The sequence below is a fragment of the Lepidochelys kempii genome, chromosome 7 (assembly GCF_965140285.1).
Source record: "Lepidochelys kempii isolate rLepKem1 chromosome 7, rLepKem1.hap1, whole genome shotgun sequence".
NCBI classification, from domain to species: Eukaryota; Metazoa; Chordata; order Testudines; family Cheloniidae; genus Lepidochelys; species Lepidochelys kempii.
Window position 1 is genome coordinate 32,105,601 of NC_136386.1, and position 27,588 is coordinate 32,133,188.

At 45.1% G+C, this 27,588-nt stretch overlaps 1 protein-coding gene across 3 annotated transcripts; it reads left to right on the plus strand.

Moving 5' to 3' along the window:
• Window positions 1-31: 31 nt before the first annotated feature.
• SYVN1 (synoviolin 1) lies at window positions 32-26,995 on the plus strand. 3 transcript variants are annotated; one of them, XM_073351868.1, is made up of 16 exons: window positions 32-99; window positions 9,035-9,183; window positions 10,943-11,035; window positions 11,501-11,653; window positions 12,392-12,440; window positions 14,631-14,734; window positions 15,330-15,456; window positions 16,638-16,737; window positions 16,834-16,899; window positions 17,586-17,702; window positions 18,278-18,453; window positions 19,110-19,268; window positions 19,996-20,115; window positions 20,376-20,562; window positions 21,907-22,061; window positions 22,492-26,995. In XM_073351868.1, the coding sequence occupies exons 2-16, from the start codon at window positions 9,052-9,054 to the stop codon at window positions 22,644-22,646; spliced, it is 1,893 nt and encodes a 630-aa protein (XP_073207969.1). In that variant the 5' UTR covers window positions 32-99; window positions 9,035-9,051; the 3' UTR covers window positions 22,647-26,995. The 3 variants fall into 3 exon arrangements, with proteins under 3 accessions (XP_073207969.1, XP_073207970.1, XP_073207972.1); XM_073351869.1 differs by lacking the exon at window positions 32-99 and adding an exon at window positions 3,909-4,023; XM_073351871.1 differs by lacking the exon at window positions 32-99 and adding an exon at window positions 9,915-10,010 and having other exon boundaries at window positions 9,103-9,183.
• Window positions 26,996-27,588: the final 593 nt, after the last annotated feature.

Sequence of the window (27,588 nt, forward strand, 5' to 3'; positions counted from 1 at the left end):
GAGGTGTCTCCTAGCTTCAGGACTTCCGGCGGAGGGTGGGGGGGAGGTGCAGCTGGTTGTGGTGGTGGGAGCAGCAGCCTGAGGGGCTCCCGGATCTTGGTGAGTCCGGGCCGGGGAGACCTGGCGAGGGACCGATTGTGGGGTGCAGCGGGTATGAGGGAGCTGGGGAGCAAGGGGGCCCGGGGAGGGGCTGAAATCTGGGGAAGGAACAGTGGGAAGTGAGGTTGCTGGGGATGTAGGAGGTTTGGGGAAGGAGCTGAAGCCTGAGGGACATAGGGAGCGAGGGGGATGCTGGAAGGTCTGGAGAAGGGGAGATCGGATCTGGGTGGGCTGGGTACGTGGTACGTGAGAAGGGGGCTCGATTCTGGGCACTTGAGTAAGGTGGATTTGGGGAGGGGGGCATGGAGTGGGCAAGTTAGAGCCTGTGTAGTAGGAGGCATCTGAGAAGCTGGGAGGGGAGTACTGGGATTTAAGTAGTTGTTGGGGGCCTGAGCTGTTCTGGTTGGGGGAAAAGAGGGGCAAAGATGCTGGGAGGGGTAGTAGAGCTCACATGGATGGAGAGTGTCCTTTTATGCTCCCTTGAAAGTGCTGGAAGCGGTGGGGATTATTGTGTGTCTTGGTGTCACTCATATGTACTGGGGGAGAAGAGACCCGTAAGGAAATTGATACCCTCCCTTTCTTTCAATATTAAAAATGATGGGAGAGAACTTCTGAAGCAGCTCAGGAAAGAATTAACAATTCTCCCCTTTCCAATTTGTGTAACTTCTTCACTTTCCCATCTCTCAAACTTCAATAAAGTTTAAAACCCAACTGGCAGGAGGAAATAATTTGAAGGAGAGGCAAGTATTTTAAAAAATGGATGTGGGAGGAGAAAGGATTGGAGCTGTGAGGAAATAATATGAATGCTGACTGTCTCCTATCTGCTAGCAAGATTGAAGTATGTCCCAAGCACTTTATATGATAATTCTTGCTTACGTGAAGGGGAAGGCTCAGTTCTACCCTCAGGTTTGAAAGGTTGTCAAGATTCCCTGGAACCAGAGATTGAAGCCCAGTGGGGATAACATTACCACGATCTCGAGGCTGATAAATAAGATTCATGCAGTCTACAAACAAGGTCTTATCTGCTCAGGATAGAAACTATAGATCCCGTCTAATCACTCCCAGTACTTTCTGCAACAAAGAGGGCTTATTGGAGAGTCTTTGATCATGATTCACCTGTCCCACCCCCTCATAACACACTGTGCCAGCTACAGTTTTATTCCTTCATCTCTGAATTGGCTGTGCTTTCTAAGATGTTCTGGGTCTGTCTGTCATATGCTCTCCCCCTCCCACCCTCTTCATCTGTTTTATCTGTTTAGACCAGGGGTGGCCAACTTGTGGCTCTGGAGCCATATGCAGCTCTTCAGAAGTTAATATGCAGCTCCTTGGATAGGCACCGACTCCGGGGGGTGCTCACTGCTCAACCCCTGGCTTTGCCACAGGCTCTGCCCCCACTCCACTCCACCCCTTCCCATCCCCTCCCCTCCCCTCAGCCTCCTGTGCCCTCGCTCCTCCCCTTCCCCCCCCAGAGCCTCCTGCACCCCACGAAACAGCTGATTGGGAGGTGCGGGGGGCATAGGTGCTGATCAATGGGGCTGCCAGTGAGCTGGAGGCACTGGGAGCGGGGGAGAGCTGATGGGGGCTGCTGACATATTACTGTGGCTCTTTGGCAATGTACAATGGTAAATTCTGGCTCCTTCTTAGGCTCAGGTTGGCCACCTGTGGTTTAGACTGTAAGCTGTTTGGGGCAGAGTCTATTGACTATTCTGTACAGTTCCCCACACAATGGAGCCCCATTCTTGGTTGGCCTGTAGGCCCTACTGTCATAAACAGGATTAATAATGTATAATCAGTGAAGTGCTTCCAGAGCCTTTGGTCTGAAAGGCACTAATGAAATGTAAAATATATTAGCGAACTCTGTGTTATAAAAGATCCACTTCTAGTACATAAGTATTTAAAGAACTAAATTGTTTTAGTGCAAGGTGGACTGACTGAAGCTGAAAGTGTTTAGTGTGGGACATGGAAATGACATCCGCATAAGAATCTCCAAGTGGTACTCCCTGTCACTTGAATGGATACAGGCTGTCAGCATTTCTGTTATAAGCTACTTGAAATGGAGGGTGTGCATGTAACTCCACTGTTAAAGTAACCTAAGTAGCTAGTCATGTGCAGGCTCATAAACTGTTGTCTAACATTTTAACGACAACTCTGCCATCTGTTTTATAGAATTTAAATTATCTTAATCTAAACATGGAGATTATAATTCACAGGTTTAGGGGACAAAGGGACAGACCAGTTCTGGTTGAAACTTAAGCAAAGAGAAAGGTGTGGTCTCAAAAACTCATTTTATAAATAACTTCCTAAAAGGGGCAAGACATGGCCAAAGAAGCAATCTGGATGGCTAACTAAAATTCCACCCCCCTACTTGTGATTTGTGAAATGTATGACAGCCTTAGCGCACAGAACTGCTTTATGTTCACTCTTATGTGTCAGTGTTTTGCTTTGTTATAATGTGATGCTTTAATGTTCTAGCATAGGAATGCTGCTAATTGGACTTGAGTATTTAGGCATTCAGAAAGCACAGGTGTCTCTCAGTCTGATCTGGTAGCTGGAGGATTGTGAGACACTGCTGTGTTCTATGCCTGGCTCTGGAAGAGGATGCTCTTTAGTTACTAGAGCAGAGACTTCTGGGAGGCATGAGACCTAATTCTCTTCCCTTGACTGCTACTGGCATATTTTCTTATTTATTATTGCATTAGTGCCTCGAGGTCCCATTGTGCTAGTTGCTTTAAATACACAGCGTAAGAGAGAATACTTAGACTGTATGCTTTTCAGGGCAACTTAAAAAAAGACAATGACGGGACAGAAAAGGAAAGTTTGTTATTCCTGTTTTACGACTCAGGTGCAGAATGATAGTGATGTGCCTGAGGTCACACAGCAAGTCAATGGCAGAACTGGGAATAGAACCCACATCTCCTGAGTCCCAGTCTGGTGCTTCAAAACTACAGAACCATCCTTCTTCTGACTTGCTTTGTGCCCATGGGTCATGTGCTTTTTTCCCCATCTGTAAGATGGGAATAATGTCCGCTTTTTCTTACAACACTGTGAACCTTGGATGCAAGGTGCTAATCAATATGGGGAGGTAGTGTGGCCTAGTGGATAGAACAGATTGGGACTCAGGATACTTGGGTTCTATTCCTGGCTCTACCACTGGTCTGTTGGTGACCGTGGGCAAATCACTTTCACCCTTCCGTAATTCAGTTTCCCCATCTATAAAATGGGGATAATATTGCCCCTCCTTTGTAAACCACTTTGAGATCTACTGATGAAAAGTGTTATAAGAGCTAGGTGGTATTAATATTTATTAATCAGGGTATTGAATGTTGTCATGTGGCATATATCAGTGGGAATTTTACCACAGAGGTTTGCATAGTAGCTTGAGAAAAAACATTAACAGGACTTCCCTAGATGGACAGTGTATTGTATAGAATTCATAGATTCCAAGGCCAGAGAGGGCTATTGTGATCTTCTAGTCCAGCGGTTTTCAAACTGCGGGTCGCGACCCAGTATTGGGTTGCAGAATGTAAGGCAATGGGTTGCAGCAACTGCCGACCAGGCTGCTAAAAGTCCCATCGGCGGTGCTGCCCGGCTAAGGCAGGCTAGTCCTTACCTGTTTTGACACTGTGCTGTGCCACAGAAGTGGCCAGCAGCAGGTCTGGCACCTAGGTAGGGGGCTCACGGGGCTCCATGCGCTGCCCCTGCCCTGAGCACCAGTTCCGCACTCCCATTGGCTGGGAACTGGCCAATGGGAGCTGGGGTGGTGGTGCATGCAGACGAGAGCCGCATGGAGTCACTTGCATGCCTCCACCTAGGAGCCAGAGCTGCTGCTGGCTGCTTCCAGGGCGCAACGTGGTCCACGGTACCAGGACAGCAGAAAGCCTGCCTTAGCACCCCTGCTGCTCCGCTGACCAGGAGCCGCCCAAGGTAAGCCTGTGCCCCAATCCCCTGCCCTAGCCCTGAGACCCCCCCTCCCACAAGCCCCTTATCCCTGGCCCCACCCCAGAGCCTGCACCCCCAGCCCAGAGCCCTGACCCTCTTCTGCACCCCAACCCTGAGCCCCCTCTCACACCCTGAACCCCTCATTCCTGACCCCACCTTGCAGCGCTCACTCCTGCACCCCAACCCTCTGCCCCAGCCCTGAGCCCCACCCACACCCCAAACCCCTCATCCCCAGCTCCGCTGAGTCATGGGCATCAACAATTTTCTTCAACTGGGTCGCCAGAAAAAAAGTTTGAAAATCACTGATCTAGACTGACCTTCTGTATGACAGAGGCCATAGATCTTCCCCAAAATAATTCCTAGAGCAAATCTTTCAGAAATATATCCCATCTGGATTTAAAAATTGCCAATCCACCACAACCCTTGGTAAATTGTTCCATGGATTAAATGTCTTCACTTTTAAAAATGTGCACCTTATTTCCAGTCTGAATTTGTGTAGCTTCAACTTCCAGCCATTGGATCATGTTAGACCTTGTTTGCTAGATCGAAGAGCCCATTCTCAAATATTTATTCCCCATCTAGGTACTTACAGACTGTGATCAAGTCACCCCTTAACCTTCTCTTTGTTAAGATAAATAAATTGAGCTCCTTGAGCCTATCATCTAAGGCATGTTTTCAAATCCTTTAACCATTCTGCTGGCTCTACTCTTAACCCTCTCCAATTTATCAACATTCTTCCTGAACTGTGGACATCAGAACTGGACACAGTATTCCAGCAGTGGTCACGCCAGTGCCAAATACAGAGGTAAAATAACCTCTCTACTCTTATTCAGTAATCCACTGTTTATGCATCCAAGGATTGCATTAGCCTTGTTGGCCACAGTGTCATAGTGGAAGCTCTCGTTTAGCTGATTATCCATCATGATCCTCAAATCTTTTTCAGCCACTGCTTCCCAGGATAGAGTCCCCCATTCTGTATGTATGGCCTACATTTTTTTATTCCTGAATGTGTATATTTACTAGGGCTGTCAAGCGATTAAAAAATTAATCACGATTATTGCCTGATTAATCGCACTGTTAAATAATAATAGAATACCATTTATTTACATATTTGTGGATGTTTTCTACATTTTCAAATATATTGATTTCAATTACAACACAGAATACAAAGTGTACAGTGCTCACTTTATATTATTCTTTTTATTTCAAATATTTGTACTGTAAAAAATAGTCTTTTTCAATTCACCTAATACAAGTACTCTAGTGCAATCTCTTTATCATGAAAGTTGAACTTACAAATATAGAATTATGTACAAAAAATAACTGCATTCAAAAATAAAACAATGTAAAACTTTAGAGCCTACAAATCCATTCAGTCCTACTTCAGCCAGTCACTCAGACAAAACAAGTTTGGTTACAATTTGCAGGAGATAATGCTGCCTGCTTCTTGTTTGCACTGTCACCTGAAAGTGAGAACAGGCATTCACATCATACTGTTGTAGCCGGCATTGCAAGATATTTGTGTTCCATATGTGCTAAAGATTCATATATCCCTTCATGCTTCAATCACCATTCCAGAGGACATGCATCCATGCTGGTGATGGGTTCTGCTCGATAATGATCCAAAGCAGAGCGAACTGATGCATGTTCATTTTCATCATCTGAGTCAGATGCCACCAGCAGAAGGTTGATTTTCTTTTTTGGTGGTTCGGGTTCTGTAGTTTCCTTATTGGAGTGTTGCTCTTTTAAGACTTCTGAAGGCATGCTCCACACCTCGTCCCTCTCAGATTTTGGATGGCAATTCAGATTCTTAAACCTCCGGTGAGTGCTATAGCTATTTTTAGAACTCTCACATTGGTACCTTCTTGCGTTTTGTGAAATCTGATGTGAAAGTGTTCTTAAAACAAACATGTGCTGGGCCATCATCTGAGCCTGCTATAACATGAAATATATGGCAGAATGCGGGTAAAACAGAGCAAGGGACATACAGTTTTCCCCCAAGGAGCTCAGTCACAAATTTAATTCATTATTTTTTTAATGAGCATCCTCTGACTGGAACCATGTCCTCTGGAATGGTGGCTGAAACATGAAGGGGCATACGAATGTTTAGCATATCTGGCACCTTGCAACGCCAGCTACAAAGGTGCCATGTGAACGAAAGCCTGTTCTCACTTTCAGGTGACATTATAAATAAGAAGCAGGCAGCAGTATTTCCCGTGAATGTAAACAAACTTATTTGTCTTATTGATTGGCTGAACAAGAAGTAGGACCGAGTGGACTGTAGTCTGTAAAATTTTACTTTTTTTTTTTTTAGTGCAGTTATGTAACAAAAAAATCTACATTTGTAAGTTACATTTTCACAATAAAGAGATTGTACAACAATACTTGTATGAGGTGAATTGAAAAATACTATTTCTTTTATCATTTTTTACAGTGCAAATATTTGTAATAAAAAATATAAAATGAGCACTGTACACTTTGTGTTCTGTGTTGTAATAAAAATCAATGTATTTTAAAATGTAGAAAAATATCCAAAAATATTTAATAAATTTCAATTGGTATTCTATTGTTTAACAATGCGATTAATCGTGATTAATTTTTTATTACGATATACTTTTTTGAGTTAATTGTGAGTTAACTGCGATTAATCTACAGCCCTAATATTTACATTTAATTGTATTAAAACATGCATTGTCCAGATTGCTCTGTATCAGTGACCTCACTTAATCCTCTTCATTAATTGCTGCTCCCCCAATTTTTGTCAACTGCAAACTTTCAGTGATGATTTCATGTTTTCTTGCAAGCCATTGATAAAAATGTTTAATAGCATAGGGCCAAGAACCAATGCCTGTGGGACTACACTAGAAATACACCTGGATGATGGTGATTCCCCATTTACAATCACCTTTTGAGACCTATCAGTTAGCCATATTTTAATCCATTTAATGTGTGCCTGTTAATTTTATATTCTATTTTTTAACTAAAATGTAGTACAGTACCAAGTCTCATGCCTTACAGAAATTTATTAATCAAATTTGTAATCTCATCAGTAAATAATATCAAGTTAGTGTGACAGGATATATTTTCCATTAACTAATGTTGATTGGCATTAATTATATTACCCTTTAATTCTTTATTAACCCACTCACGTATTAGCCATTCCATTACCTTGCCTGGGATCTATGTCAGACTGACAGGTCTATAATTATCTGGGTCATCCTGTTTACTCTTTTTAAATATTGGCACAACATTAGCTTTCGTCCAGTCTTCTGGAACTTCCCCAGTGTTCCAAAACTTACTGAAAATCAGCATTAACTTTCCAGTGACCTCCTTAGCAGCTTTTTAAAAACTTGTGTATGCAAGTTACCTGGACCTGCTGATTTAAAAATGTGTAACTTCAGTAGCTGCTCTTTTTCTGTTCCACTAGTATCTCTGGAGGATGTTAGTGTCGTCATTATGTGATATAACTATGTCCTCTGTGTTTTCCCTAAATACAGAACAGAAATATTTATTGAACCCTTTGTCTTTTCTGCATTATTGATAATTCTACCATTTACATCTAGTAATGGACCAAAACATTGTTAGGGTTCTTTTTGTTCTTAATGTATTAAAAAAACTCCTTATAGTCCTTAATTCTGCTGGTCATAGATTCTCCTTGTGTCTCTTTGGTTCCCTTATCAATTTTTTGCTTTTCCTGGCTTCTGACGTATATTCATTACTGTTAACTTTCCCTTTCATTCATTTGTTATAATTTATTTTTTGGTAGCTGCCTTCACTTCCCCCTCTAAATCAGGTCAGTCTGGCCTATAAAATGTAATTGAGAATCCTTGGAGGAGCAGGGTAAAAGCTCTCTAGCCTGGAGAAAGCTCAAGTTTTCACTAATTTTTCTGTTCACAACATTGACAATCCAGGAACATTGTTTTCATTATTAGGTTTATAGTCAGTACAATGGCTGTATTCACTTTCTTGTCTGAACTGTACAAAGTGTAAAATCTCCACTGAATAAATTGCATTTTTGATGCTAGAGAAAGGCCTTGCTTGGATCATGGCCTCGCTGAAGTTTTGGTCTATTCTCAGCGGGCGTTTGTTTTAATATATCCATTGACTGTGTAGGGCAACAGGCTCAAAACAGTTACTGTTCACCAGTTTTTATGTAGCATTGGCCATTCTGATTATCTAGGTTCCAATCTCCTGCAGAACACAGGCCAGAGAATGTCACCCAGGGTTTCCTGCATCAAGTTCATAAATTCTGTTAGAGTTAGATCATGTCAGATATTTCAGCATTGAATTACGCACCTCAAGGGATGGAGGTCTTGCCTGAAAATACCTCCTCGTTTGCATATGCATTTGGTACAATGTTGGTAGAAGCACCAATCCCTCACTTGTGATCATTAAAATACCCCTGATTTCACAAGGATGGGATGCCAAAACCCATGATATTGTGGTCCAATTCCAAATTGGATATTTGCTTTCTTCTTAACTAAAATTCCCCTCAAAATTCCATCTTGGTTGACTTGTTCTTTGCATCCAGTCATAAACTATTGCTGATTGGTGCTGTGTGGCTGTTTAAGAGCTTCCCTGTCCCACCCCTAGAGGTGGCTGCATGGAATGATTCTTTTGTTTTAAAGTGCTTGATAACTTTTGTTTGTAAAGTGCTTGATATCCTTTGATAACTATTTACATCCAGGTTAAAGGAAGTTTGCTATGTGATCACCTAGTGTTTGATAGGCGTTTTGCAGACAAATATCGGAAGACAAAGTCCATGGCCTGGTGGGAACTTACAGTATGTGAGGCCAAGAACAAAGCAGATGGAGAGGGGGAATGTAATGAAAACTCTGTTAAGCCAAGAAGCAGCAAACCAAATACAGCAATGATCCACTGACCCCTTACAATGCAAATTTGGTGGCTCTTCTGTTGCCTTAGGTGATGTGAAGGCAGCTATGGCTTTATTCTGTATCTCTAAACCGTTTGCTCATGTCTGTCTTCTCTCACCCAGGTCGTTGGGCTGGGGAGATGTTCCGAACGGCAATCATGATGGCTGCCAGCCTGGCTCTGACATCGGTGGTAGTGGCTCACGCCTATTACCTGAAGCACCAGTTCTACCCAACAGTGGTGTATCTGACCAAATCCAGCCCCAGCATGGCAGTAAGTATGCAGTCCATGGGCTGTCCAGGTTGTGGGGTGGAGATCAGATTGCTCTGGTAATGGCTCAGCCTGTCAACTATTGGTATTTAACTTGCACTGCTACAGTGGCCATCCAAAGCCATGTGGAAGTGACCTGATTCTGGGGGACTGGTAATGAGAGCTAGTTTTTGAGCTCCCAGTTTGGTAGTGACTGAAAGTCATTCCTGTTTGCTGCTCATCAGTGCAATGAGTTTCATGGGGTCTTGCCCACTTTGAGAATCCAAGCTGCAATTAACCCAGCACAGTTGGCACTAATTGTGTCCCCCTTACTGTTAGCGTCAGCAGAGGGAGTGTGAATTGAGTGTGACATGGAATTTAAGCTTACCTCTTAAAGGGAGGGCTCTGGTATGTTGGTGGGATGTGGTATAAAAACAGGAGCAGCAGTAATGAAAATTCCTGTCAACGCAATCCTTTTAACCAGTGCTGTATTCCAATCCCTGGAAACAATTTGTTATGTAGTACCTCTACATTTACACAGGGCGTGGGGGACATCACCATTTTCAAGAGAGCTGAAATCCAGGGTTATTTTGATACAGAGCAGAGCCAAATCCTGCACAGTCTTTGGCTGTCTCATTTCATCCTTGGGTTGATTGACTCTTAAGTTGAAGGCTCAGGAGTTGAGGTCCCAAATGAATCTTGCTAGTCAGTCGAAATATTGGCTTCCTTTTTCCTTGTGCTTTTGTTTAACTGAGGAGATGCAATGTCAGTGAAAGATGCTGGATTGACCACTCTGGAGCCTCTCACACTCTGTTTATCCCACGGATAGGTACAGCATTGCCAGCTGCAGGGCAAGTATTCCATACTGATCCACCACTGGGCTTTAGCCCTGCCTGGAGGTAGTTCTGTCTCCATGGCCTAATGTGTATTTAACCACTCCACTCAGTCTTCCAGCAAGGATACTAATAAGTGCAAACTGTGATGGTGACTTCTGTGTGAGGTTGGCATCCATCTGCTAGGGAGTGGACAGAGTCCTGTCCCTCTCCTCCTGCCCTCAGTTTACTTCAGGGAGCACTGGACAGCATTCAAATGAGTCATTTCTCTTTATCAATGTAATCCAGTGGCTCTTTTTTCAGTTCACTTCTGCTTTCTATTCCCTCAGGGTATGTTGACCAAAACAAACACTTCCACGCTACAGCAGTTGCTGAGCCAGTAGTACTCGGAACAAAGTACTGCTTTAGTGTGGGAAATATTTATAAGTATGTGTGCATGTAACTGACTCCACAGCTGGCTTGCAAAATTCTAGCTAAATTTGGAAAGGCTCATTCATCTGTTTTCAGTTGGGCTTTTTTAACATACACATAACGTGCAGGTGCAAGTGGGGTAGAAATCTGTACATCTCACCAATTCCCTACAGTAACCAAAGTACCTTCAAAATATAAATTCCAGGCCCAAGGGTACACAGATTACACACACCCTGAAGGGCCTTAGGATGTTGTGAAGGGGTTAACTGAAAACTAGCCATATGTTTCCTTGGGGATGGGAAATAAGATGCGAGTGTGTTACGTGCCTTGAAGTGGACAGAGGACAGTCATAACTGGTTAAAGTAGATCCCTTGGGTGTTGTAAATCATAGACTTTAAGGATGGGAAGGTCTGATCTAGGCTAGAAGCGGTGCTGCAGGATTGTTCTCACCAGCCTTTTCTTTTGGTCTGGTTTGGTTCATAAACTGTAGTGTGTCTGTGTTTCTTTTGGCTCAATCTCTCCCTTTCCCTTCCCTGCAGGTTCTCTACATTCAGGCTTTTGTTTTGGTTTTCCTCCTGGGCAAATTCATGGGCAAAGTGTTTTTTGGCCAGCTCCGAGCAGCAGAAATGGAGGTGAGTGAGGCCTCTGGCCCTTGTAACTGATTACTTGCAGCACAATCTTATGTTGGGTGACGAAGGTACACAGTAGCAGAGGGTTGCTCTGAGAACTGCATTGATTTTAAGTTAAATGAGATTTTGATGCTGAGCATAAAATCATATCTATCATTGGTACTTGCATGACCCCTATTACCAGAGTGTCTGAGCGTCTGTCTTGAACGTATGTATCCTCCCAACGTCCCTGTGAGGCACTGCTGTTACCCCATTTTACAGAACCATGGTACAGAGTTCGATACCCAAGTGCTCTGAGATCCTCAGAGGGAAGGGGGTGGAGTGCAAAAGAAAATGCTTTCCCTTAGAAATTGGGACATACAAGCAGACGTTCCTTCCCCTCCTCCCTTCAGTACTGAGAGCTAAGATGAGCTGTATGTGGGGAACTGGGACAGTGCTGCTAACTCTCTCTCTCTCTCTCTCTCTCAGCACCTACTTGAGAGGTCATGGTATGCAGTCACGGAAACTTGCCTGGCCTTCACTGTCTTCAGAGATGACTTCAGTCCCCGATTTGTGGCCCTCTTCACCCTTCTCCTGTTCCTCAAGTGCTTCCACTGGCTCGCTGAGGACCGGGTGGACTTTGTAAGTCTGACATGCTGCTGAAAAGGATGCCGGATTGGGGTTGGCTGCAATCTATCTGGGGAGTCATTCAGTGATCTTGGTAACAAAAAGGGATCTGTCTATCTAAGGTACTTCTGTGGCCTTTTGAGGGATGAAAACCATTGTCACTGTGCTTTGGTTGTCACAGCACAGTGTGTTCTGTGTGTAGGGAGCATTGGAAGCAGATCCTTTTGTGTCCTCTGCTTGTTCTACATTCATTTTTCTCATTAGTGCTTCTGCAATTGTCCTTCGGGCCAGGCTGGTCAGGATTATCTCACTTAAATAAATTACAATAATTTGGACATCTATATGTGCATATTTATTTGTTTTTCCTAAAGTTACTTATGTAACTTTAGGAAAAATTGTCAGAACGGCCACCAGCAAGAGTTAGGCCACCAAAAAATTTGTTGTGAGAACCCCTGTTCTAGAGTAATACAAATAGTAAAAGCGCTGATTCCATAGGAGCTAAAGTAGCTCAGTACCTCAGCGTGCTCAGCGTTTTGCAGAGCAGCAAGACACTGATGCCAGCAGACAAGGAATCAGCAAGACACGATGATGCTTGTGGTGTAGAAACCAAAATGGATAGAAAATAAGATTGGCCTATTGGTCCTACATCAGTAACTCTTTACAGTTCCTGGATATCCATGCAGTCAGAATGCAGAGAATGGAGTTTTGGAAAATTGGGTGGAGAGTCCTAAAAGTTTGTTCATCTCTTCCCAGATGGAGAGGAGTCCAAACATCTCCTGGCTCTTTCATTTCCGCATAATCTGTAAGTGCCTTTATTTTATTCCCTTTGCCTGTTCTCCCCTGTTCTTGTTTCTCTCCCCTCCTCCTCCCATTACAATGTAATTGCCATACTGGATCAGACCCGAGGTGCATCTAGTCTAGTCTCCTGTATCTGACCGAGCCCGGCACCAGATGTTTCAGAGCAAGGTGCAAGAAACACTGCAGTGTGGCAGATATGGGATAATCTACCTGCAAGGGAAGTCTTCAGACTTGTAGGAGCAGGATTGGTTCAGCATGTTAACATATCTGCCTTGTGGTGTGAGAGCAGTTACTTCAAATTCTCTTTAGATCATATGTGGAATCTCATTTTCTCTGCCTAGTTCTGGTCCTTTAGAGACTGTTCTGTTAGGACCTAATAGGTTTCTTATCTCTGAGATTCGCAGATCTCTGTAACAGGCTTAGTCCCCATTTTCCAAAAACAAACATACAATTCTCCCTCAACAATCTATGTTTGGAGCTCAGGACTTGAATAGCAGGAGATGCAGCTAGTCAGGACTGAGAGTATTGGCAGATCTATTTCTACTGGAGAGTCCAGGGCACGATTAGTAAGGGTGGGGAGTGGGGCTGCAGGTCAGGACTGAGTGGCCTTTGTAGAGTTGTGTATCTGGGTGGAGCCCAGGGCTGGAATAGCAAGGGGACTGCAGATAGGATTGAGGGGCATCAGCCGAGCGCTTTGGGGTTCAGGGTTGGAATAGCAGAAAGCTGTGGGTTGGGATTGAGGGGCATTAAAAGAGCTGAGAGTCAGGAGTCCAGAAGTGGTATAACAGGGAGTGCAGCAAGTCAGGGTTTAGAAGCAGTGGCAGAACAGTGTCAGGAGAATGTCCAGGACTAGACTAGCAGGAAGTGCTGTGGATTAGAACTGAGAGGCATAGAGAATGCAGGACTGGAGTAGCAGGGATGCAGTGGCTCAGAATTGTGGGGCACTGGCAGTGGTAAGGGAGGATCCGGGACTGGAATGTGGGGGCTGCAAGTCAGGATTGAGGTTTATTGGCAGAGGTGTGGGAACAGATCAGCCCTGGAATAGCAGTGAGGGTGGTGGGCTGCCATTCTGAATGAGGTGCACTGGCAAAGCTGTGGGTGAGAAGCTTGCTAACCTCTGCCTGCACTGTTAATAATGAAAATGACTATGAGTAAGTGTTATGCATGCAGAGGGTAGGATGTGGAGAAATCATTAAAGCAACGAAGTTTAATGAAGGCATGACTTGGCTTGATACCTGACAGAAATCTTCTGGGGAGGGGGAAGAGTTTCTCTACTCTGAACGTTTCCTCTCCAGGACTCAACGAGCAGCAACAGCTGGCCAGGAAAGATAATTTCAGAAGATAATTTGCATGTGACAGGCTAAATACGCTAATGTAAAACCCCTTCTCATTTGTGCAGTTGAGTGTGAGACTGTTCAGAATCGATAACCTTGTCAGAACAGTATGTAATGTCTTCCAGAAGGCTTTTTATGGATTAGATTGCTTTTTCAACTCTGGGTTGGAGCAGAGCAGCTGTTTAACAGCTCACAGCAACCTAGTTGAAGACAGGATATCAAGGAGAACCCTGTAGCTAACTAAAACTTCAGGAAGGAAGAATGAAACTATGCAGCACACTGGGGTTAACATACTGACTCGTGCAAGAAAGTGCCATGGGAAACTGAGGCTGGGGCTTTCAGAGGATCCTAAGGGACCCACTGAAATGTGTTTGTGCTGTGTGATGTGGTCCAGATCTTGACTGGGGCTCTGCTGGAATATAAATATCAATGTCTGACACCCCAGCATGGCTTTCATCCCATGCAGTTTAGAGTTTGAAATGTTCTGTATATGGGATGTAGCGGTTCAATTTCTTCCACGTGGCACTTGCCTAGTGCTTCCCAATCCCCTGTGAGAAGGGTGTTAGTCCTACTTTACAGATGAGGAAACTGAGACATGAAGCGACTTGCCCACAGTCACACAGTGAGTCAGTGGGAAAATTAAGGTTTTAACCCAGGAATCCTGGCTCTCAGACCTATACTCTGGCTACTAGATCACACTCCATTTCCAGGATTGGGAATAGATTGTAGAAGTCCTGGCTCCTAGTCTTATGCTTAAATCATCCCTTTCTTTAGTTCTGTCAGCCCTTCCCCATGTGTACCCCAAATCACAGCTCAGTATTGTAATTCCAGTGTCTGACCTCCCTTCTTTCTGTGTCCAGCTCTGATGCTTTTGTTGGGCATCCTGGATTTCCTATTTGTCAGCCATGCCTACCACAGCATCCTCACCCGGGGAGCCTCTGTCCAGCTGGTCTTTGGGTTTGAGGTATGAAATAAATGTCTGCCTGTGTGGCAAGGAGGGAGGGAGGAATATTTGCCTTGCTATGCTACTTACTGCAAATCAGAGCTCTGTGATGCATTGTAAGCCAGTGGGGCGGACTAACCTGCCAGTGCATCAGAGTTCTCTTGGCAGCATCTGGATTTTGGTCCCTCTTCTTCGTGGTTCTGTTTTATTTCTCCAAAAACAGAAGTTAAGCATATCAATTGGGTCCTTTCCCCTGCCCTGGGATTTTTGATGGAGACCATCTGCTCCATGCAGGTTTGGTTCCCCAGGCCCTCTGCCTTTAATTTAAGGTGAATCTTTACTCCCTTCTGCTTAGGCTTTCCTCCAGCCTGCTTCCTGTAGGGTTGCACTCCCAGGCCATCTGCCAGGGAGCTAAGGAGAGCCGCCCTACTCCCTTCTTCTCTCCCTGAACTCAGGCTGCCTTTTGTATCTGTGCGGGCCTGGCTCGGAGACACCAGTTTCCAACCATGTGACCTGGTCCCTGGGCTGAGTTTGACACAGGGTACAGATGAGTTCCAATGCCTTTAAAAGATTAGCATCCTGTGATATGCCTCTTCTTTCCTTGCTGCCCCCACAGTATGCCATCCTCATGACCATGGTGCTCACAATCTTCATAAAGTACATTCTGCATTCAGTCGACCTGCAGAGTGAGAATCCATGGGACAACAAGGCCGTCTACATGCTGTACACGGAGCTCTTCACAGGTATGCTCTCTCTCCCCAGCTCTGGATAACAGCCAGCTCCTTTCATAGCCCAGTGGGGACTTGTGTGTTCTCCCGTATGAACATCTAACAGTCATGGGAGCCTGAATTGTGGTGCTATATTGGGCCTTGTGCTAGAGCTCTTCATAGGAGCATGGTTGGGAGGGGTAGTTTGTAGATGGTCTCACCACTTCATTGATCATTTGAAGGGAAGAAAGTGGGATTGAAATGGAGCTAAGTAGGAGCTGTGTTTGTAAGAGAAGCCTGTGGCCATCCAAAATGATTTAATGTATCATTAAAACTAAGGGCAATCTACACTACAGAATTAAGTTGACCTAAGTTACGTCAACATACAGCCACCACAGTAATTTAATCAGTTTTACACACTCACACTACGCTTATTGCGTTGGCGGTGTGTGTACTCACCAGGAGTGCTTGCACCGATTGAACTTCCAGTGTGGGGCATTGTGGGACGGTTTCTGAAAGGCAGCAACAGTTGATGTAAGCAACGCAGTGTCTACATTGACTCTGCATCGACTTAACTACATTGACTTAAGTGCTATGCCTCTCACAGAGGTGGAGTTAAGTCAGTGTAGTGGGTGAGTTACATTGGTGGGAGCTACATTTTAGAGTAGACACTTACGGAGTTAGGTTGACGTAAGCTGCCTTATGTTGATCTAACTCTGTAGTGTAGACCAGGCCTAAAATGCTGATGACTTGGTAAGATTGGAATCAAAATGTGGGTTGGGTGGATTTCTGGAGGCCACAGTGGGTTGGTTTGTGCAGGCATTGTGGTCTGGTGGCTAGAGCAAGGAAAATGGGGAGTCAGGATCCCTGCGCTTTATCCCCAGCTCTGGGAGGGGAGTGTTGGTCAGTGGTTAGAGCAGGGAGGAACTGGGAGCCAAAACTCCAGAGTTCTATTCCCAGCTCTGGGAGGGGAGTGCGACTGCTTTACTAGAGCCTCCTGGGTTCTGTTTTTAGCTTGGTCATTGACTCACTGTGTGACATGGGGGAGCAAGTTGCTTCCTTTCTGTGCCTCTTTCCCCACCTGTAAAATTGAGGCACTTCCCTGCCTCCCAGGGTTTGATGAGGGAGTTCGCTAGTGTTTAAGGGCAATGAGATCCTTCGAGTAGAGGCACATGAGAAAGAGAGAGAGAGCACTAATATCTCTCCTTCCTCTTCAGGCTTCATTAAAGTGTTGCTGTACATGGCCTTCATGACCATCATGATCAAAGTGCACACTTTCCCTCTCTTTGCTATCCGGCCCATGTACCTGGCAATGAGGTAAGATGTCTCTGGTATCGATTGAGCACGTGCTGAGTGTCTGATACTGTTCCTGTGTGTGTGTATGTAACTCCAGCAACTTTTGTGTCATTTCAGGCAGTTCAAGAGAGCTGTGACTGATGCCATCATGTCACGCCGCGCCATTCGCAACATGAACACTCTGTAGGTATCCAGTTGGAGAGAAATTGCTTCTATAGAGTGAAATCTGTTACAGTAGGGCCTAAAGGCATTGGGCAGGGCACCGCACAGACCCCTCACTCCCTCGACTGAGATTGGGGTGTGGAGGACCACATTGGGCCAGGCGCTGCACAGACACCTAGGGAGATGGCGCTTGTCCCAAAGAGTTTACATTCGAAATAGACAAAGGGTGGGAGTGGGAAACAGAGACAGAGGGGAAAGAACTTGCCCAACATCAGTGGCAGAGCTGGGAGTAGGATCCAGATTTCCTGACTCCCAGTCCAGTCCTCTGGCCACAAGACCACACAGCCATGTTTACAATGAATCTCTCTGGCCGTTTAAGCTTAATTAAAACGGGAAATCCACATTAGAGCAGTCTGGTTTAAGACACTCAGTCCAGTGTACAGCTTGTTAGAGGCCTAGTAAATCACAGCTAATCTAGCGCAACCCCCTCAGTCCTGTCTCATCCAGTTTGGAATGCCCTGGGCAAGACGACTTCCCTTGGGGTTGGGTGGACTGTCTCACATAGATCTCCATGCTATCCAGCCTAAATTTCCCTTTGCTTAATTATCTCCTTTTATAGCCCCTGCTCCATCATTGACATCACTGCCCTTGTAGATCATCAGAGAATATATATGTTACTGCCTCTTAAAACTCTACTGCTTCCCCAGATACCCTGATGCCACTCCAGAAGAGCTTCAAGCAATGGATAATGTTTGTATTATCTGCCGGGAGGAGATGGTGATGGGCGCTAAACGCCTGCCATGCAACCACATATTCCACACCAGGTGAGGAAAGGCTTACTGCTAATACGTCTGCCCACGCAGCTGCTTGCAGATGGCTTTCTTTGTGGTGTGGAGTTAGCTGCCGAAGGCATGAAAATCCAAGCGTTGTCCTTGTATAATGGAGGAGCCAGGGCATGGTAACTTCCTCCTTGCTGTAGGGTGCATGGAACCAGGGAAGAACCAAACAAATAAAAAGGATTTGTAAAAGAATTCAGTCCCCTCATCTGTAGCTCACTGCGACCAATCCATCTCTTTTCAACTGTGATGCCTGGTCACTGTTGTCTGGAGGCCTGTGAGTTGGTGGCTCCAAGTTCAATCCCTAGCAAGCAGGTCCATGTAACAAACATAATCCGAACTGGATTCTTTGGCTGTCTCTGTTGAGAAGCCATGGATTGAATGGGCTACGCAGGCTGAAATCTCTTCTCTTCTCCACCTACCCATGGCAAGAGTGAGAAACAATAGCAGGCGAGGGGTGTCTCCAGCTAATTGTCGGGACTGTGTGTAAATCCTATTGCCCTGAAAAAGTAACCTGTTTAAATGAGCCAGTCTTAACCAGGTGTCCTCTGCCCCCTCCACAGCTGCCTGCGTTCATGGTTCCAGCGGCAGCAGACCTGCCCCACCTGCCGCATGGACGTCCTCCGTGCCTCTCTCCCCACTCAGTCCCAGACGCCACCCGAGCAACAGGAGCAAGCGCAGCAGCAGCAACAGCAGCCACCGCCGCACCATACTCCACTGATCCCCCAGCCACCGAACTGTGAGTACAGCTTCTCTGGACACCAAGCCAGCAGGGCTGAGCAGTTTCTCAGTAATCCTGTCCTGATGCCATTCATCCCAGGTGGGAATCACTGCAGCCACCTTTGGGCTGAGGTGCAGCAGCTGTTGATACTGGGACTACTTGCCCAGCACTGAAAAATTGAAGTGTATTACTACGTTGTACTACTGAATGTACCTTGTTTGGGCCAAATTCTGCCTTCAGTTATACACACAACCACATTACAATATGTTGGGCCGTATGGGAATAACCAAAGACATTTGGCCCTTTAGCTTCTCTGTCATTAGAGGGAAAGTAAGAGCATTGTGTAATGGAGAGGAATTGTGTAATTCTTGGAGCAACAGAGTGGGAATCAGGACTCCTGGATTCTGTTCCTGCTTCTGGAGAGGGAATATAGTCCTGTGGCTGGAGCTGGGTGTGAGTGTGCTGAGAATCAGGACTCCGCTCTGCCATTGTGTGACTGCCACTCTCCATAAGTGTACTTCTGTAAAATGGGTAATACAGTGACCTACCTCCCCTGAGACTTTGTTAATGTCTCAAGTGCCTTGAGACCCTTGGCTGGAAGGTGCTGGAGAAATGTAGTGTCTGTCTGGCATCTCTTCTCTGTGGGTCATCCACTTCTCTCCTTCACTCCACAGTCCCCCAAGGAATCCTGCCCCCGTTTCCTCCTGGGATGTTCCCCCTCTGGCCTCCCATAGGTCCATTTCCTCCAGTGCCTGGTGTCCAGCCACCCAACAATGCAGAGAATCCCTCTGCTGCTTCCAGTGCACCCTCCGCTTCAGGCATTCAGACAACAGGTGAGAAGCCACACAGTCTAACCTTCTTCTTCATGCCATCACTGGCGCAGGCTTCCCTCTCACTGCCCCACCAACATATTTCAACTGTGACCTGCTTCTGGTCCTCCACGGCCCATTTTGTTCTAAACCTGTAAGTTGGGACTGCCAGCAAGGAGGCCAGTTATGCCAGTTGTGGGTTCTGTGGTTTGGACAGAGACTCACCAACAGACCATAGAGTTGCCACAAGATGAAAACCGCTTTGATGCTATTGATCTGTGGCTCGTCCCCTAAAGGGGGAAAGACCCTATATCCCATTCCCTAACCTCCTGAGCCAGCCAATCTCCCCAGTCTGGGGCTGGATTGGAGCTGGTGCCCCTAAGTGGGGAAAGGCCCTGTATCCAATTCCCTGATCCAGCCAGTCCCTCAGACGTGGTACTGGAACTGTGCTAGTGCACGAGAGAGAAAAAGCTCTGTTTTTCATTCCCCCTCCAAGGTAGCTAGTCTCCACCTCCAGGCCAGGTTGGATCTGGCACCCCTAGAGATGAAAGGCTTCATATCCCCTTAACTTTTTGACGTTATTTTATAGTGTGGGATTAACTAACATTGACCCAAGAAAGATACCCCGGTGTTGTGTGTTTGAAGACATGCTGAAACCTCATTGGCTATGTGTAAAGCGGTGGATGGGCATAAATGTACCATGACTGTTTAACCAGGCTATCATCTGCTTTGTCCCCTTCACCCTCTGCAGCGAGTACCTCGAGACCTGTTGGTGATTCAGCATCTGGATCGGACACTGCCCCTGTGGGAACAGTGCCTGGCTTTCCCTTCCCTCCCCCGTGGATGGGAATGGCATTGCCACCTCTATTTGGTAAGCTAGGGTGGCTTTTTCCATCCAGGGCTGGATGGGGGAAGGATGTTCCTCTACTGGGAGCATGGGGAGGGAAAAGAAAATATCCAAATTTTGTCTCTAAGGGCCAAATTAGCAACTTGCCAGGAGCATGGTGGCTCATATCGTCTTCAGTAAATTGATAGATTTCACCAGTAATTAAAACCTTGCCCATTGGAGAGGGAGTCAGGAAGCTTGCTTTGCGTCCTCTCTTACAGACCATCTGTTTTCCTTCTGAACAGGCTTCCCTCCTATGCCTGTGCCACCCGCTGGGTTTGCTGGGTTGACAGACGAAGAGCTCCGTGCCATGGAAGGACATGACCGGCAGCATTTGGAAGCCAGGCTCCAGTGTCTGCAGAACATCCACACACTCCTAGATGCAGCCATGTTACAGATAAACCAGTATCTCACCGTTCTGGCAACCATTGGGTAACTATCCAGTACTGCAGCAGGGTGTGAGACCTTTTCTACTCTGTCAGACACATGGTGCAACCACTGACTTGACTATAATCCATCTAGCTTAGTGATAGCATATTGTAATGACATGTGATTCCAAACTGCTGGCTCCCTGTCCTCACGATGCTAAAAGTGCGTGGTCTTCATTGGTGATAACAGGTACCCAAAGCTTGTACCACCAATGTGTGGGGCTTAGGAGATAGAGTGCTGGACTGGGACTGAGGAGACCTGTATCGACTCCCAACTCTGCCACTGGTCTTGAGTTTCCCCATCTGTAAAATGAAAATCATTATACTGACCACCTTTTGTGAAGTGCTTTGAGATGTGCTGATGAAAAGTACCATGTAAGATCTAGGGATTATGTACAAACCTCAAAACATGACATAGGTCAGTAACCAGCTGCATGGTAAAAATGGGGGGCCTGAAGCAGAGCGGTGGAGAAGCTATTGCCATAGATAGCTTCTCAGAGTGAGGGTGAGAACTCAAGAGTTTCAGTTCCTAGCAATACCTCCTTTTTATAGCACTGAGTAGATACTTTAAGTCCTGCTTGCTCGTAGGGCAAATTGGCACCGAAGTGTGGAGACACCCTTATTCCTATCCTTGGGCCAGGAATAAGCCTGCACTGGAAGTGCTGGAAGATGCAATTGCACTTGCACTCAGGCCAAGGTTCTGTTCACCACCCCTGTGAAAGGAAACATGAGCTAGGAAAGCAGAGTTTGGAAGCCAGAAGTGTGTTCTTGTGGCTAAGACACTGTATTGGGTTCAAGTCTGATCAGGGTTCAAGTCCTGGCTCAGCTACTGACATCCTGCGTGAGTTGGGTCACTTCTCTCTCTTTGCCTTAGCTTTGCTATAAATAAAGAGGAGGATGGTAAACCTTTGTCTTTCGCATCCATTTAGATTGTAAACTGTTCTGGGCAGGAGCACTCTTTTTATTACACAAGATTCAAAAAGGGCTTGCATATGGATATCGAGAATATTGAGAGTTGTCATGACAGCAAAAATTTTTGGAAGGGACATTGAACTTCCTACTTCATTGCTTAAGCCAATGTGGGAGGGGCAGATTAGCCTGTATCTGCCTACTGTGAGGTTCTTACACCTGCTTCTGAAGCATTTGGTCCTGGCCATTGTTGGAGACAAGATACTGGACTAGATAGACCAAGGATCTGATCCAGTCTGACAGTTCTTTTGTAAAGTTCTTTTGTTAGGGCCCTGATCTCATCTGGGCCCTCTGGGTGATAGCATACTAAAAAGAATTAAACATGGTCTGTTTATAGCTTTCCACGTTGTAACCCTCTTCTGGCTTCCCCTCTGGACAGGTCACCCCGTCCTACGCAGCTGCCAAGCAGCCTAAACACTTCAACCTCCTCTCAAGAGACACCCACCAGAGAATCCACCACTTTCAATTCACCCGACAGTACCTCTTCCCCAGGGACCTCTCCAGCAGTGGAACCAGACTCGACAGGACAAACAGGTAGACAAAAGTCCTCCTTGTTGTAGGACCTTGTAGTGCGAAGCCTCATAGTGTCGCTGTTTAGCCACATGGTCTAGGAACAAGACCTAACCCATTCCCTAAGAAACCTTGCAGAGGGGGCCAAAAGTTGTAGCAAGAGGCTTTAGCAGCTGATGGCACATGGCTGCACCATGTTCATCCTAGGTGCAACACATCTACTGACTGTGCAGGGTACAGGTGCATCCAAGATAGGCAGCATCTGTCATGCTGGTGTGTCCCAGCTGAGGGTTTGCTGCTGAATGAGACCAGCTACGTGGCTGTCCCTTTAAGTGCTAATGGCCACATTTGGCTGTTCTAAAGTAGTGGTTCTAAGTCCCTTTGGCGCGAGGGGAAACAAAGGAATCTGGTGGATGTCAACCTCTGATGATTTCCTCCCCCCTTGCTGTCTCAGATGATCCATCTGGATTGGTGGGTGCGGAGGGATACACAGAGCCAGCTGGGCATGAGGAAGAAGAGGAGCAGCCTTTACCGGGGGAGCCTGACACAGCTGAGCTTCGCAGGCGCCGGCTTCAGAAACTGGAATCCTCCTCTCCCCCTTCCCATTGACACCCCTCCAATCCCCCTTTCCTAAGTACCTTGTCTTGCCTGGGTTACCGTTTGACACTGACTTTTTCTTTTGAAAAGCAGCGTGTGCGGTGGTGGTTGGGGATACGACAAGAGAAATGAGACTCTGCCATCGCTCTGTTAGGACGTTCTAACCTGCACCAAGTGCTGACTTGACATGAGAGTGCTAGGGCCGCTATGCTGGGGTTCAGAATTGACTCTTTAATCTGCCATGGTTTCTAATTTAAAAACCAACAACAACAAAAAACCCCACCGCCCAGTCTGCAGCTGTCCTCTCTCTGATGTGCAGATTTAGTCATACCCACCTGTGCACTAACTGTTCTAATTCCAGAGCCTTCCCAGCAGCATTCTCTGAAAAGCAGGGTGGTCCTACAAAACGTGATGCACAGGGCTGAGGTGATCAGACCCCAGGGACTTCTGTGGTGTGCCACTTAACTACAGTGGGCATATCTATTGTTTAGAAAGTTGCCATTCCTTCCCCCATCTGCCCAACAGGAGTTGGGTGGCAACTTCTCAAAATAGTTCTCTCCTGCTTTAACCCAGTTCTTTCTACCTCTCTGGCATTCATGCGGCGGCTGGCCTCCATCCTCAAGCAATGCCTTCTGGGCTCATCCTAACAATGCTAATGTTTAGCTGAAGGAAGTCCATAAGAAACATGCTCCCATCATGAAAGGGGGAAAGAGGTGTATTTCCTTAACAAACTACCCTTGGAAGGATACCTGTAAGTGAGCTTAGTCTCAGATTTATATGTAGAAGCAATGTATGTAGGTGACTCAGTTCAAGGTGAGAGGAGTTCATGAAACACACTTGTCATCCCCTGCTAATACTCAGCCAGAACTCCCAAGACAGTTAAGCCTAAGGATGGCAGGATCCAGACCCTAGGTGTTGCTGGTAGACATTGCTAGTTTGAATTGGTTTGTGGTGGGGTAAAGTTACAATATCAACCATCGCTTCTGCTTTATACCTTTTTTTGAATTTATTTTTGTTGAGCGAGGAGCACTGAATGGAGCAGTGGACACTGTGGGATACTTGAGGCCCATGGGTTGCTGTGGGAGAGTTGTGAGTTGGTTTAAAGTCCATTTTTAACTTTATTTCCTCTCTGAGTGCTCTAGTGTGGGTGGAGATCAACGTTCTGCATCATCTGAGGAAGCCCAGTGCGGGCTCTCACAATCTATAATTTAACTTAGTGCAAATGGCTTCAGTATTGATCGCAAACTGTGATGCTCAAAGAGTTTTATCCAAATGGCATTGGGATGATCATCTTAGAAGGAGATAATCATGGAGTTAAAACGACATCCCCTGGCTTACACTGCTCAAATATTCATCCCAGCAAGAATAACATCTTCTGGATGTAGAATGGAGTCTGTTAGACCTTTGAAACCAGAGTATTGATTTGCCTGTGTTTAGCAATGAATCTATGCTGATGGCACAGATAGTGAAGAATTTAGAAGTTAGTCATATGTAGTTAATATTCCCCCCTTCTCTGTGCCCCACCACCAGAGAAGCACTTGTCATGTTTCCTACATTGAAGGATTGGAGAAGTTTCAGTAGCCATGGCTATTCAATGATCCTCCTGGCCTTTGATATTCTCTAATGTTGCAGCTTTCACATGCTTTGTTCATCATAGTGACACTTTAGTTGCTAAGGAGTTGGGAGATGAAATACCTCTTCACCTCCAGTCTTACTTGGAAGAGAATGGGCCAGCCTCATCCTTTGTGATTCTACTTAAGTCTGTGCTTTTATGCTTGGGATGAAAATGGCTTATTGGCCAGGTTTATGTTGTTCTGTATGCAAGCCATGGTCCCATAGCCATCTTCTGTGAATTGTCCCTGTGGATCTTGTACAGCTCCTGGCACCACAGTCAGGTTCTCTAAGAGCTGCTTTCAAGACACAAAACAGTCACCTCTGCTCTTTTTCTTTTTTATAGCAGTGGCCCAACAACTTCAGAAGGGCTTATTAACGGTTGAATGGACTCTTGTTGATTGACAGTATTAGTGGTGGACTCCTGTTGGAAAATACCTTTACTTTGAATAAATAAGTAGAAACTTCCCATTAGCAATGAGACCCTGCTCATCCAGTCTGTTTTACTACCCAGACTCTGTAGGTCAATTAAAGGACATTAGGCTAATTGATATGATAAGAACATATGACTTTATGGGTTTGTTACTTGTAGCACCTTCACATATGTTAGATTTTTAGTAACTCCTCCGCAATCTGTCCAGCCTAGTTCTTTCCCCAGATCCTTGCTTGCACACCAATGCACCTTAAAAGACTAACACCAAACTCAAAACTTTTTGAATTGACGTAAGCGAGCAGTTAAACCGTGGTCGTGGTTATGGACTGTGAGTTTGTTCAGTCTGCTAGCAATCAGCTGGAAAAAGTTCTTGGCTATCTTGGCCACTACGATAGGGTATTTCTATCCCTTTTTGTGTGAGCCTATATAGTTTTAAAAACAGGACCAATAGGTTAAGACAACAGGCAGGGATATTAAAGTCCCCAAACGTTGTGTTTCAAAAATGTAATTTGAGAGGACTAATCTGGCTTGAGTAATTGTTTGACATGTCTCCTGAGTGTAAGTCATGACAGGGGGATCACTTAAGTGACTTAGGAGCACCAGTCCTGTTGACTTTCAGTGGGACTGGTGGTCCTAAAAGTCCTTGAGTGATTTGAAAATCCCATCCAATAGCGTTATGTGAACTCACATACCTAACGCAAGCATAATACAGTATAAAAACCCCTGTATCTATAGGGATATCAACTTAATGGGGAAGTAAGCCATGGGCTGGATTTAGATAGGAGAGGCAATGAAGGGTTAAATAAGCATTTTTGGTATCGGGAAGATGCTCTGCAACGGGCAATAGATTACATCATAGAACCAGCACTGAATGAGTCCTAAAATTCCTCCCCTCCCCACCCAAAAAAACAAAAATTGTGTGTGTGGTGACTCTCTAAACCATTGTTTGCTATTCAGTTTACTTTAATTCAGCAGTTGGTATAACCCTTCAGTGCTTCTCTTTAAGTGGCTTCTAATCATACACCTATCTCAGGGAAACAATCCAGAGACAGCACTTAAGGGTTGTAAATTCGTTTAATACTTGAGTTCCTTCTGGAGAAGGGCAAAACTAGTTAAAGATTTATATTTTTAAAACATAGATCTGTGGTTTTTTTGGCGGCACATCAGGATTACAATACTGGCTTGGATGGGAGTCCCAACCACCGAGACCTAGAACAGAGCATTGAGGACGGGAGTGAGTGACTGACAAGGGATGGTGATATCTGGCAGACAGCTAGGATCCTGGTGTTCTGGTGGGGAGAGGGTATCAAAAGGCAACCAGGCTGCATATCACTTTGTAGCAAGACAGTGGGCTAACCTTGCATTTGGTGTAATAACTATGCATTCCTTCCTTTCTTTATATCCAAACCTTAAGAAAGGAAAAACTTGGTTTTAAGGAAGAACAACAACAAAAAGCATGAGTAAAATCTATACATAAATGTAGACTCATCTGTAAATGTGGATCGAGAACCTCCTGTTCTCTGGCTATGGAACATGAAGTAGTGAGAGAGTGCATTTTTTTCTTTTTTAAAGGGGACAGCATGCTTGGAACATGTTCATTTCTTTCAGTGAGCAGAAGGGCCTTTTCTTCATTCTATAAAGGGATGATAAGATCAATCAACTCAGAATTTGACATGTGTTCCTCATATATCCTCTTTGATTCCAAAGTCCATGTAATGCTGAGGGTCCCTTCCCCTCCTCCATGCCCCCAAAATAACTTGTTTGGCTCCTTACCAGAAATAACTGTGGTAATATGAGGAACTCTGCAATAACAAGCTAGCCTGCATAAACATCTTTAATTTACTGCCGGGTGTGCGGAAGAGGAGAAAACTTGGTCTCATGCTTCCAGAGATTGGTTAGAAAGTTTTATTTTTAAAAAATATGCCATATGTCCTGTTTAAAATTAAATTGTTTGAATTTAAAGATGGGAATAGTTTAGGGAAGTGTCCATATTTTTTGTTTTCAATTTCAATAAAATGACTATTTAGCAGAGGATGTGCTAAACTGTGCCACACATTCCGTGACATTTGCATCCTTCAGGAGTTTATTTACATACATAAATGAAGAGGAAAATACATAAATGAGAGACCATTGGGAAATGTTCATGCCCTATATTCATCCCAATGGCTTCCTTTAACTTCTCTTTCATTGTTTTTGTGTTGCAGAGTTATGTGTTGGAGGTGAAGAGGGTTTGGATAATTATTATTTAATTTGTAAATATTGTGTACATTTTTAATAGCTTAAATTGTATATACTGCAAAATAAAACTTGCTTTAAAGATGGTGTTGTAGTGCTTTGATAGTTTTGGATGGGAAGTGTTAGGCAGCCTTGCTTACAAGTGGTGCTACCAGCTCTCCCTATAGTAAGTACACAACCCTACTAATCCATTGCCTCCCTTTGGCAAGATGATTTAGTACTGATAGCAGGCACAAAAATGGTAGGATGCCTGATTTTCCTTCATGGTTCTGCCCTTACTGAAAGGGAAACGAGGGAGGAGGCCAGCACCAAGTTTTGTAACTTCCTTGTTCTTCAGTTTACATTTCTATAAAATGTCAATAATAGTTACCACCCAGCCTATGCCCTAGAGCAGGGGTAATCTATTTTTTGTCAAGGACCAAATTTCTTGGTCAAAGGTATAGTCAAGGCCTCCAGAGAAAATAATAATAAACCCAACAATAATAAGTAAATAAGATTTCAGAGTCTATTCAAAAGTGTTTGGTGGTCCCCAGTCTGCCTATTAACTATCCCTGCCCACAAGTACTATAAGGCTTAATGTTGCAAATGCAAAGTAGACTTAAGCTCCTTCCTTCGTCTCCCGCTCACAAACACTTCCGGTGATGGCTGTGGGAGACTATTAGGCTATGTCTACAT

Coding starts and splice junctions, on each gene's coding strand:
- SYVN1 (XM_073351868.1), top strand. CDS start 9,052: ATGTTCCGAACGGCAATCATGATGGCTGCCAGCCTGGCTCTGACATCG. Junction 19,269..19,995: donor TTCAGGCATTCAGACAACAG/GTGAGAAGCCAC, acceptor CACCCTCTGCAG/CGAGTACCTCGAGACCTGTT. Junction 20,563..21,906: donor ACCGTTCTGGCAACCATTGG/GTAACTATCCAG, acceptor CCCTCTGGACAG/GTCACCCCGTCCTACGCAGC.